The sequence below is a fragment of the Rhagoletis pomonella genome, unplaced genomic scaffold, assembly GCF_013731165.1.
Source record: "Rhagoletis pomonella isolate Grant_MI unplaced genomic scaffold, Rhpom_1.0 Rhpom_scaffold_00003, whole genome shotgun sequence".
NCBI classification, from domain to species: domain Eukaryota; kingdom Metazoa; phylum Arthropoda; class Insecta; order Diptera; family Tephritidae; genus Rhagoletis; species Rhagoletis pomonella.
The window spans coordinates 81,429,250-81,442,804 of record NW_023458557.1 but is presented as its reverse complement, the minus strand read 5'-3'; the positions used below and the strand labels follow the sequence as shown (position 1 = coordinate 81,442,804).

Here is a 13,555-nt window from a genome sequence, read left to right as displayed (position 1 = left end):
GTGACTTGCAAATTGCATATTGCAACCCAATGGCGCACGACAAGGAGCAAAAGGCAGTTCAAAAGATTCATACCTTCCGCTCGTGGAATCTCTGAGCGGCTGCTAAATCCTAGCAGAGAGGGTTGAAGAACTCTCATCGGATACCCGACAGGCTTTTTTGTCTATACGATAATTTTTTTCCAAACAGGTTTTTTAAACTCTTTTACAGTTTTTTAAAATTGTTTAAAAAAAAATAAAAATAAAAAAATTTAAAATATTTGTAGTTTTTTCCCCAAAAAAAATAATTTTTGCCCACTAACGGTTTTTTTCATACACAAGCTTTTATAATTTTGATACACATTATTTTCTTAAAAAATAATTTTTTCTTTAAAAATCTTTAAAAAAAATGCTTCCCTCTTTAAATGTTTTTTTCTAAAAAGTTCTTATTTCGCTTACATTTTTATCTTAAAATATTTTTTTTTTTTAATTTTATTACCAAAAATTAGTTTTGCCCACAGAAATCTACAGCGAATATATTGTTCCTCAAAAAAATGTTTGGTACATGTTTATAAATTTGGTTGAATATATTTCTTTCCTAAAAAGACTGTTTTTTCCTAAATTATATTTTTGTCGTAAAAGTGATTTTTTCTTATAAGAAAATTTCCCAAAACAATTTTGTTTTGAAAAATTTGGATAAATATACATATATAATTTTTTCTAAAATTTCTTGACAGAAATAGGCACATTCTAAAAATATAAAATACAGTAAACTCACACAATATTCATTTGAGTAGAAAAACTTGTTGTTGAAAATATTTCCCGTGGCGCTTAAAGTGTTAAATATACACACTTCACTTCGAAAGAAATATAGGGACACCTTTAAAGGTATGGGGAACAAGACCGTAAAACTTTCTCTTTCCAGTGAAGAGCACAACACACAACACTAGCTTTGGTGAGATTAGCGGACTGCCCATTCTCATTACACCTTCGTCAGCGTCAAGAAGTTTGTGTGCAGGTCCTACGGGTATAGTAGTGTAGCGTAAAATTTACGGATTTACGGACGGATTGACTAAATGATCCCGGATCGTCACTTTGGGAAGCCACTATAGAAGTAGAGGGTAGAGGCGGAAGGGCATAAGGAGTGCTGGCTATAAAGAGAGCTGCGGAGCTACTGAGCAGCAACCTAGTATACAAACATGTGAATCTCCACATCGACAGTCAGGCTGCGATAAAGACGCTCATTTCGTACTTCCTTGAGAAGTGTGGCGTGGTGCCGAACAGTTCTGGATTTGCTACATACTGGTACTGACATACACCGACGTCGCGGACAATGATGTGGCCGACAGGCTTGCCAAAGAAGGCGCCCTGTCGAAAACTATGCTATTAGACGAGGTGCGTATTTCCGTGAACGAAGGCGTGGACGAAAACGCAAGGCTGTATGGTGTCTAGGATTATGTGCGGAACACTAACAAAGTTTCTCTTATACCTCAAGAGGGAGGATGCTAGGCTACTGGTGACATCCCACGCCTTTAAACTGGCTCTTACAAATGATAAAACCTGTAGGAGATGCAGAACAAAAGAGGAGACAATGGAGCATATACAATGTGAGTGTCCTGCCCTTAGCAGACTGCGATTCCGTCTCCTGGGATACTTGGAAGCCGCTGCCAGGATAGGGTACAAAATGGTTTTCCGATTTGTCTGCGATGATAACTGCGATGTTTTTCAACATTGCTGGCATTCACTGATTAACTGTACAATAGGGTCAGCGCTTATCTGGTAACGCTATGGATCGTAATGGTCTCTGCGAAGCCGTGCCATGGCTAGCCAGCTTACCTAACCAAATTTTTGCAATACATTTTCTTGAATACTTCCTATTGCCTGCCAGAAAATCACGGTACCTACATACATACGTACATACATAACTATCTGACCAAAAACTCTGTTACTGAAATTTTTTTACCCTCCTAACTCAACATCTCTCCTATTGTTTATGTAATTTATCATTTTCCTATTGTGCAACAATTATGGCTTCGAAAATGTGTCTAAAGTTAACATCAATTTTCCACAACCACCACTTCACCCTTTAAATCTGCTCCGCTCTAGTCCAGTGCACGTATTTGCTACCAATTTACTTTGTATTTGATTTTTCCAAAGCATTACGAATTTCCCCTTTTTTTATTTGTGAAATTACAATTTTAGTACAATGCTTCATTTCGACACGCATTCGAATCACATTTAACGCGCACGCAACGCCTTATTCTGCCTTCTTTCTGCCTCTCTGTCCTTCACCCATCTCGCTTGAGGTGACATTCTTATAGCTGTCGCTACGTGCTTGTCCTCCTGCGCTTGCAGATTTTCATACCCCTTTTTTCGCACTTCACCAAAATAGTACAATGCTAACACCATTTTGCTGTGGTTGTTGTAATTTTCTAGCTGTTTATATATCAATGTCAACAATGAATGCAAATCGTATGCGTGTGCTTGCCTTGCCATGCCTTGGCCTGATGATATTTTGCTGGGCGTTTGTGTATTTTGTGTTTGGTCATGCTCCATTTATTCGGGTGTGGAAGAACAGATGTTCTATTTAAGCGCATAGCGTATTATTATTATTTTATTTTCTATGGTGCAAATGGGCTACTGAACATAGGGCTGCTGTGCCATCAAGTCGGTCCGCCGCCGCCGCCACCACTGCCACCGCTGAACTGCTGGGTGTTGGTGACAGGGTGCTGATGATAATGATGATTTGCCGATTCGTTGCGTCGGCTGTGTGTGCTGCTGTTGGGCGGGCGGTTGATTTGGGTGAATTAATGGTCATGTAAGGTGGATTATGTGATTGAATACGAAAATAATTATGTTTCGAAATTCGATGCCGTCACGCATAGACATATAGATTTGTAATAGCAGACAGCGGTACAGAGGAGAGTAGACAGATGCACAAGTGCAGTGAGAGGGAAAGGAAGGAGCAAAGTGAGGCCAGTGTGATCACACAGGTGTAGTGCGTAAATTTATGTTGGATTTGATTGTTTTTCGCCTTGGCGTGAAGAATTTGCGCGCATAATTTTTGTGTGTTTTATTGGTTTTATTTGCTCTCTTTATATCTAAAACAAATGTTGCCATTTTCTATTGCGAAAGCTTGGTGGCTCGTAGATTCATCTTAATGATTTTTATTTTGTGATTTTGTGTTAGTTATTCTAGAGTCCACTGAGCTGAAATATAATTCAGATTTTAAGAAAAAACGAAAGCCATGAATCAATCAATTCTGTCAACACAAAATGGCTTTGTACCTATTCGCTGAGAGTCTAAAGAGAAAATGAATTGTCTCTTTTTCGTAGATATTTATTTTATTATATTCAGACTATCTTTTGTTCAAAAGTAGAAACAAACTAGTTCTTGTCACAGTTACAAAAAAATATATGAAACAGTTTAAATTTGTCAGTCACAATTTGGGCTATTTGTCTTTTAAAATGAATTAGAGCAATTAGTCCCAATAGTGAAATACTCTTATACAAAGAAAGATTATTTTCTAAAAAATTCCGAATACAAAGTCTGGAATTTGTCCAATTTATAAAAAACCCTTGTTTGTAGGTGAAATATAAAAATTTCTAGTCAAGATATATTTATTTGAAAATTTGAGCAAACAGTTTTAAAATTTTCGTATTTAAAAAAAAAATCCGAAAAACCAAAATTTTGGTAAACATTTTTCTCGCCAAAAATATTTATTTGAAAATTTGGACAAAAGAATAATGGAATTTTGTATAAAAAAGCAAAAAAATTCGGAATGCAAAATATTAAAATTTCTATAAAATACTTTACAAATTTATTATTTATCAAACAAAAAAGTATTTGATGAAAAGTAATTGGCGCTACATATGTATCTGCATAATATTATGTGCTACATATAAAAATTACTTAAAATTTTTTTTCAGTGAAATTTTTAGGAGGAAATTTTTAACTTTATCAAAACATCGTATTAGCTAAATATTTTTTTGTAAAATATTCTTTGAGTTTACGCAATAAATTTGCATACAAAGAAAATACTAAATATCTGAAATTTTAAAGCTTAAAAAAATTTATTTGATAAAATTACGCTGAATTATGAACCTAAAAAACTTACTTATATTTTGTTTTTAAGAATACTAAATTCTAGTTTAAGATTACGTGGTTTGATTTGAAAAATAGATAAAAAAAAAATTAAATACAAAAAATTTTTAAAAATGCATACACTTTTTATTAAAAAAACTGTTCGTTGCATAAATTTTTGAATACAAATTTCTTTATTTTTGGTAGCCTTAAAAAAAATTATTAAAAATTTTAAAATTCAATTATTAAAAGACTGAAAAAAGCACCAACCGCAGTTAAAAATTAAATAATTAATAGGTATATAAAATAGACTAAAATGTAACAAAAAAAAAAAATACACAGTAATGGAAAAAATAAAACAAAAAATTTTCTACGTTAACAAAAAATATAAGAAAAACCCGCCATAAATTTAAATTTTGGAAGCAAAAACATTCTCAGAAACACAACAATATTTTACTCACAGCTCTGTTTAATAAAAAAACTCATGAAAATATGAGTTTTAGATCATTTCAATATTGAGATTGGTGCGATTGATAATTTTTTTTAGAGCACAAAAATTTAAATTACTAGTAAAATGCTTTACATTTTTTCTTGAACAGTTTAAAAAATTTATAATTTTTAAGAAAAATCAAATGAATAAATTAAATAAAAAAAGAAAATAAATGATAAAATATTAATTGAATAAACTGAATGCTGCAATATTTTTTAATTCGTTCGAGGTCTGAAAAAACAAAAAAATTAAAAGTAAAAAAAAAATGGGGAAAACAATTAAATATACAGAGACTCGAACAAGTTACCACATGTTATTTTTTTTAATATTAACAAAGGTTTTCCAGATTTTTTTTTTTGTTATTTTTCTATAAAAGCTTTCTATTTTTCTATCCAAGCTTTAACCAAAACAAATCAAAATTTCAAACTTTATACAAAACTTAGGTAATTATAAAAAAAAGGAACAGTCCAGCGCCTTCGTCTTGGTCTGCAGGCTGTATCGGAGATACACCCGCTAAATTTAAACGTAGAATACGTGGTATGGTTAAGAGCATATCCAAGTCAAAAACGAAAGCACAAACTAAGAAAAAAATATCGATAACAAAATCGTTAACTAAATCGATTACAAAATCGATAAAAAATCGATTACAAAATCTATCGAAAAATCAATTACAAAATCGATAACAAAATCGATTCCAAAGTCAATAACAAAATTGATAACAAAATCTATCAAAAAATCCATTACAAAATCGGTAATAAATTCGATAAAAAAATCGATAAATCTATCGATAACAAAATCGATGGCAATATCGATAGCAAAATCGGTAAAAAAACCGATAAAAATACCGACAACAAAAGCGATAACAATATCTATAGAAAACTCGATAAAAATATTGATGACAAAAGCGACAAAAATATCGATAACAAAAGCGATAACAATATCGATAGCAAAATTGTTAAAACAATCAAGAAAAATATCGATAACAAAACCGATAAATAATCAATAATAAAATCAATAACAGAATCGATTACAAAATCGATAACAAAATCGATAAAAATATCGATCATTATATCGATAAGTTCCGAAAATATCGATAGCAAAATCAATAACAACATCGATACAAATTTTGATAGCAAAATCGGTGAAAATATCGGTAACAAAACCGATAAAAATATCGATGGCAAAATCGATTAAAATATCGGCAACAAAATCGATAAAAATATCGATAACAAAACCAAACAGATCCACATTAACTGAAACTTTCATATGTACGTATATATGCATTTACATATGTACATACGCTGCGATCAAAAGCCGCATTACATACGCATACATACTTTTTGTCTCCTTCCCACACTTCCAACATATGCACGTGTTTGCAAAATGATGACGAGGTGATTTTGTATGGAAAATCATTTATGCCCATATATTTGAATAAAATAAACATATATAGAAGATATCAACCAATACTTCCCATATACCAAACGAAAGGAAAACTCTTGAATTTTTGATTACAGAAAACAAAAACAAAATCATTCGAGCGGTTTTCGAGCATTTTGATAATGAAAAAAATTTGCAAATTTTTTCAACAATTTTTTGCCTTAAAATGCTCAATATTTGTTAAATTTATATAAAATTTGTACCCGATAATATTTCTACTGCTCCAAAGAACCTATATCCCGAAAATGAAAGTTATATATGCCAACAATAAGTTGCTAGAGCACTTTAAAGGCTCAAAATTTACCCCAAAACAAGGCAATGTTTACCGTTGTTTTTACGACAGAAACCGAATTGGTTATTTACAATAATGAATCTGTCGACAGGTTTGGAATTTTATCTTTGAAACGCCACACTTTTCTTTGAAATCGCTTTATTAGTTCTCGTGCAATAAGCGTTTTTGTGAAGCTCTAAAAATTACAACTACAACATTTGAACATAGCCCCCATACCTTAAGGTAAGACGTATTCTACGTCAAAAATTTCCATTCAAGTTTCAATTATTTTATTCTGAATCTTTAGCACATTTTTGGGTATGCAGACAAATAACCAAATAAAATTAACTTGAAAAACATTGTGAATATTAAAAAAAAAACAACACGTGGCCAATTCCCTGGGTCACCGTATACAGGGTGTCCCAGAAGTGACGTGCCAAACTTGAGGAGAAGGCAGGTGGGGTGGTGAGCTCTCTGATAAACAAAAAATTTTCAGGTAAAAGTGTCACCGTTTTTGAAATATTTAAATTTTTTTGAATTAAAGAAAAATCGTTAAGGAGCCATTATAAAATTAGGACTATATTGCGATTTTTAAGTTTTTGATATTTTCTTCCCCAACTTTGACTACCTCGGGTGAAAAAAAATGTACTGAGCTATAACTTTACATTACATAAAAAAATTGCTCATTTAATAAAGATTTCAGAAAGGAGCCACACTTACTGTTTTGAATAGAAAAAAAAAGTTATAGCCGCTTTTGTGGGTAAAGGACTGAGACACGCTAGAATGTATTTAATAGATTTAAATTGAATATGCTCTTGTTACCGTCAAATGGCATGCTAAATAGTACAAAGGTACATTATTACCTGCTCCTGACATTATTTTGTGTTACTTACCGGAATTCGGACTAGAGTCTATAACAAGGGCTATAAATATCAATATTTTGTGTGAAGGATGGGTTCACGTGAAATAAGATATACATGAGTTGTTTGAAGAAAAATTTATTCATTTATTGATAAAATATGCTCAAATTAGCGACCTTCTACTCTAATACAAGCTCGGCACCTTTTAAGAAAAGACGCTTTTAGAGATCTTAAACTCAATTGGGCTATCTCAGCAGCAGCTCCATTTATTTGTTCCCGCAAATGCTCTTCGTTTTGAATTGTTTCTGAATAAATTTTGTCCTTAAGACAGCCCCAGTAGAAAAAATCTAATGGATTCAGGTCTGGCGATCGAGCGGGCCACGTGATTGGCCCGTATCGTCCAATCCATCGGCGAGGATAAGTTTCGTCTAAATGAGCTCTTACTTCACGCCCGTAGTGAGCAGGGCACCCGTCATTTTGCAGCCATAGTCGTCGCCGCAGGTTTAAGGGTACATCTTCCAAAAGAGTTCGAAGCCGTTCCTGAAGGAACTCTAAATAACTGTGAGAGTTGAGCTTTGGCGGCAGTTCCACAGGCCCCAATATCTGACAATTAAAAATACCGCACCATAAATTTATTTTGTACCGGTACTGCGAACGATCTTCTCTCATTTCGTAAGCTTTGTCTATCTGCCAACTGTGAAGGTTACGTAAATTAAAATAACCATCACGTTTGCATGATGATTCATCGCTCCAAATTATTTTATTAAAAAAGTTGGGGTCTGATTCATGCATTCGCAACATTTCACGGCAAAATCTAACTCTCGACAGGTAATCTCTTTCTTGTAGAGCCTGAACACGTTAAATGTGGTATGGATGAAATCGATGGTCTTGTAAAGCTTTGTGAACTGTAGTTTTTGGTATTCCCGTCCGTCTTTCCATCATTCTCACTGAAGTCGATGGACCTAGTTCCACTTCCTCTAACACAGCTTCAACATCTACCGTTGCAGGACGTCCTGTTTCGCCGCCACGCCTTCCAGGTATGCGACCTTAAAAAAGTGAAAAATGATAGTTAACAAGCAAGCAAACAAGAAAGGTGTAAAAATCACTTACCTTCATATATTTCTCTATGGGTCCGGGCGAATACTTCACGACCCGGATGTCGACGATTGGGGTATCGCTCTGCATAGTCTTTGAGCAGCTCTGGCATTACAGCAAGCTTCACCGTAAATTAGGTGAATATCCGCATATTCATGCGACGTATACTGCGTGTTATCTGTCATAGTATTAATAACACAATGTTCGAAGGGTCTAATTTCACAAAATCCACTTTCACTAATTTCGGTAAGTAACACAAAATAATGTCAGGAGCAGGTAATAATGTACCTTTGTACTATTTAGCATGCCATTTGACGGTAACAAGAGCATATTCAATTTAAATCTATTAAATACATTCTAGCGTGTCTCAGTCCTTTACCCACAAAAGCGGCTATAACTTTTTTTTTCTATTCAAAACAGTAAGTGTGGCACCTTTCTGAAATCTTTATTAAATGAGCAATTTTTTTATGTTATGTAAAGTTATAGCTCAGTACATTTTTTTTTCACCCGAGATAGTCAAAGTTGGGGAAGAAAATATCAAAAAGTTAAAAATCCAGAAATAGTCCTAATTTTATGATGGTTCCTTAATATATTTTAACTACATTGCATTTGAGTATGGAGAGGCAACTATCTGGAAGTATTTTACATAAAAAATTTACTAAGTATTGCCCGGTTTGTAGTTGCAGTTAAAGAAAACTCATAAAAAGGCACGATTTTTTTTAAATTCGAAAAAATATAAATATTTCAAAAACGGTGACACTTTCACCTGAAAATTTTTTGTTTATCAGGGAGCTCACCCCCCCACATACCTTCCCCTAAAGTTTGGCACGTTACTTCTGGGACACCCTGTATACTGAAAATTATAATTTTTTTGTGTGAAATCCCAAAAATGTTGAATTATATATTTCAAACTTTTAATTAAAAATGAAGGAAATACATATGGTGAAAAAATAGAATAAATACAATATATAAAATAAAATTAATAACGATTTTTAGGCGGCCCAGTTAATCCTAAGAGTATTTATAAAAGTAATGCGACTTGAAAATCAACACGTCGTCACATTCTTGAGTCACTGTAGATACTGAAAATTAATTTTTTTGTGAAATATTGATTTATATAATTTTTTATATTATACAAATCTCAACTCTTTAATTAAAAATTAATGAAAAATTTATTTAAATAGTGAAAAAATTATACTAAAAAAAAAATATATGTATTTATTTAAAAAAAAAAATGTATTATGATATTTAAGCTTCTCAGTTCATATTAACAGTATTTTTAAACGCAATGCAGAACTCTAAAAAATATTAAATATAAAATTAAAAATTCACATGAAAAATTCGAAAATTATTAAATTTTACTTATTCTCATACATACATACATGCACATGTAAATATTTGTGGTCTAGTGAAATTTATATATGTATTTCATACATTTTAGAGCCAAATTTTAATTGTAACTTTTTGTTTTCAAAAATTTATTTGCTTCACCGCCACAAACTTTCTCTCCAATTCCTTTCAGACGAACTCGCCTTCAGCATCAACCGCCTTGTCAAATCGGAGCACTTGTCCAGCAGTCATCATCCCTCAGCGCTACTTGCCAGCACCAACACCAGTTCCGCCGCGTCTGCAGCTGCGAAACATGATGAAGACAACAACAACTCTATTTGCATATTGAGCAAAAATCAAATACTTCAATGGAAATTACAACAACCACTGAGTAGCGTCAGCGAACAGCAGCAGCATCCCTTCATTGTGCGCGACATAAATTCCAGATCACGCAGTCATTCACGCACCTCATCATCACAAATCGATCTCGACGATGATAGCAATTGCCGACGTTCGTTACATTCACGTTCGCGTTCACGATCGAGTTCGGTGGAACTTGAAGTGGATTCGCCGCCACCGCCCGCCTCATATCACACCACCCGCTCCAGCCCAATTAGTGTGTCGCCGCCGCCGCCGCCGCCACCAACGAACACAACGGAATTCTTGATTAGCGCGAGTCCAAAAAAGTCTGAAATGTTTTCGGTGTCAGCGCTATTGCGACGCGATGAGCCAACGCATGGAGCGGCGACGACGGCGGCAATGCGTCCGACGCAAAAATTGCACGCGACCGGTGGTTTAGCCGTAGGTGGTGTGAATCCCTTCGAAGCATTTCGCAATGGTTATGCGAGTAGTGGAGGTGGCGGCGGCGGCGGTGGCTATGAGCCGCCATTCTTTCAAAGACCGCTGCTGTCACCCGCCTTTCCGTTCGCTTTTGCCGCCATCGCATTCCACCAGGGCCAGCAATCTGGTCTGACCTCAGCGTAAGTAGCTCAATTCAAATTTCCAACAAAAAAGTGAGAACAAGTGTTAAGCAGCAAAAAAAAATGAAGGCAAAACACCAAAAACTTAATTAAAAGCTGCAAAATATTTAATTGTTCACTCAGTGCCATTTGCATGTTTCTGCCTTTACATTAGCTTTATTATTATTTTTTTTTTTTATTCTCACCCTCGACCACCGTTTAGCTACCATCCCGCTTCGCAGGAAGATCTCTTTCGTCTACGCAATCTGATGGTGCCGCTGCAGGCGGGCCAAAATGGCGATGCGTCTGGTCTGCCGCCGAATTCCCATCTCGGCTTGCCACATCCATCGCATTTGCACTTTCACCACATGGCCAAATGGCCCGGCCTGCCGCAATTCAGTGACCTTTACTCATGCATGAAGTGCGAGAAGATGTTCTCCACACCGCACGGACTCGAAGTCCATTCACGGCGAACGCATCACGGCAAGAAGCCCTACGCTTGTGAGCTGTGCAACAAGACCTTCGGTCATGAAGTTAGTTTGAGTCAACACAGGTATGTTGTTGTCCCAGAAGCCCCTTTTAAACATACATATTGTGTTAAAATTTAATGAGCTCGTGGAGAGTGGAGTGAAAGACAGTGAATGTACATAGTTGCAATAAAAGGAGTAGGCTGCGAAGTGTTACATTCGGCAAACGAATTAATGCGCTGTGTAGTGCAATTCAATTAAAAACCAAATGTACCATCCTTTTGTAAGTAGCACTCACTCTCATCCACTGCTGTCTGGTCGGCACAGCACAAAAACATTTTATTTGAAGATTAAAGCGTTCTTAGGTTAGTGGTTTAAAAGTACACAAAGCTTTTTTCCCCAAAAAAAATTTAGTTCCTACATTGCACTTTCTCCTTTATTTGCTTCATATTCATTTAAAGTTTCCACCCTCTCTTATCTTTCTTTTCCTTTTAGAGCTGTTCACAATGTAGAGAAGGTATTCGAATGCAAACAATGCGGAAAGCGCTTCAAACGTTCCAGCACGCTGTCTACACATTTGCTAATTCACAGCGATACGCGGCCTTATCCGTGCAGTTATTGCGGCAAGCGTTTTCATCAAAAAAGTGATATGAAGAAACACACCTACATACATACAGGTAAGACTTAGAAAACTAACTTTCAAAAATTTTATAATTTGCTTAACAAAATTTTGCAAAACGACGACGGGTATTTCTAATACCTTCCGTATTGGTACCGTTGCCAGACTTCTTAATTCCAACTATTATTTTTTTAACTGATTTACAGTCATGTGAAAATTAATAGGGACACGACATTTTGACCAGTTTCGGCTAATTTTTTTTTTGTTTGTTTAATGTTTATTATTATTATTTTTTTATTAAAAATACAACTGTCTATATAAGTGCAAATTTCAAAACTTGTAAAAAAAATTCAAAAAATTCAACAAAATTTTACAACAACAACACACTTTTTACTAAGGCATTTTAGAAAAAATGAAAGTATGCCGTATTGCGGATGGTATTATTATTTGCTTTCGTGCAAAAAAAAATTGTCGAACACACTTTGTATGGAATAAAGTGCCAGTCAGGAAAAAAAAATTATCAAAAATCAACTCAATCACCAAGCGACTTGAAGCTTGTACTTTCTTTTGCTAGAATTAAATGGGTTATAAAACTGCATACTTAGTTTTTTTTTTTTTATAAAAATTCTTATTAAAAAGTTTGTTGTTAAATTTTTCTCCATAGTTTGAAATTTGGACTTATGTATATGGGGTTTTTTAGATAATGAACTGTAGTTTTATAAAAAAAAATTTATATAAACAATAAACAATCAAAATAAGAATAGCCAAAACTGGTAAAAATGTCGTGTGCCTATTAAATTTCCCATGACTATACACTCCGTTGCATAATTATAAATCCAGTACAAAAGTCTTTGAAACAGCCGTCACAATCAAGATAGGTAAAACCTTTCTTCTATGACTTTTGCATGGCAAGAGCTCTCTTAAAATAGATTGCTTAATTTTTTTATAATCATAACCTTATTTAAAATAATTAAAAAAATCTAAAAATTAATATTCGAACCCTTGAGCTCTCGTGACCTCAATCCAATGGAAAATGTGTGCAGAATACTGGCAAAGAAAGTTTATGCTGATAATTGCCAATTTGCAAACGTTATATGGCTTAAATTCTCAATTTGGCAAGAGTGGCATAAACTGGATGCTGCTCTTACCATGCAAAAGTCATAGAAGAAAGGTTTTACCTATCTTGATTGTGACGGCTGTTTCAAAGACTTTTGTACTGGATTTATAATTATGCAATGGAGTGTATGCAGGTATTTAATTTAGTAATAATTATGATAGTTGGCAACTCTAGAAAAAAATTAAAAATGTTTCCCAACCCTCTACTTTACAAAAGAAAGTGTTGCGCAAAAATCTAGGAAACTTCTCGAAAATATGTAATCGCGAAGAGATCCGGAAAAATTCTGCAGTCCCGAAAAATTTTAAAAAGTCTCAAAATGGTCGAAAAGTCGTAATAAACCATGAAAACCACACGTGTCAGTCAGTGGCGGACCCACGGGGGGTATTTTAATACATATACGTACGGTGACCATCCGTTCTGTTTTTTGCAGGACCGTTCTGTTTTTCAAAGGTCGGTCCTGCGTAGTTTTTCAAACCTGAAAAACCTGAAAATGTACTGATTTTTTCCAAGTGTCCTGCATTTGTCACGCATTTTATTCGTTGTTTTAAAATTATCGGACAATGGATGGATTTTTTCAAAAAAGTGTTTTTTGGTACTTTTCGTAGCTTTTCTTCAATATCTCATGAAAAAATCTCCAAATTAACGTAAGCGACTTACATACAGCTCGAAGGGAATTGATGTGCCTCTTACCAAAATATATAACTTGTGGCGACTTCAATGAAAATCATTAGTGCTACAGGCGAAAAAAGTGAGATTTTCAATCAAATACGCAGTTTCATTTGATTATTTTTTTCATTAAAAAGATAAAGAAGATATATCATTACAGTAAACTTTGAGCCAAAGATAATG

The 13,555-nt window shown here is 34.3% G+C and overlaps 1 protein-coding gene across 1 annotated transcript in view; it reads left to right on the top strand.

The window, feature by feature from the left end:
- Nucleotides 1-13,555, top strand: part of LOC118735654 (transcriptional regulator prz1) — a 77,327-nt gene that overhangs the window by 38,335 nt on the left and 25,437 nt on the right. The window contains exons 2-4 of the mRNA XM_036465541.1: nt 9,738-10,524; nt 10,727-11,056; nt 11,466-11,647. Of these exons, the coding sequence (XP_036321434.1) occupies nt 9,738-10,524; nt 10,727-11,056; nt 11,466-11,647 (1,299 nt within the window). The remainder of the gene's footprint in view (nt 1-9,737; nt 10,525-10,726; nt 11,057-11,465; nt 11,648-13,555) is intronic.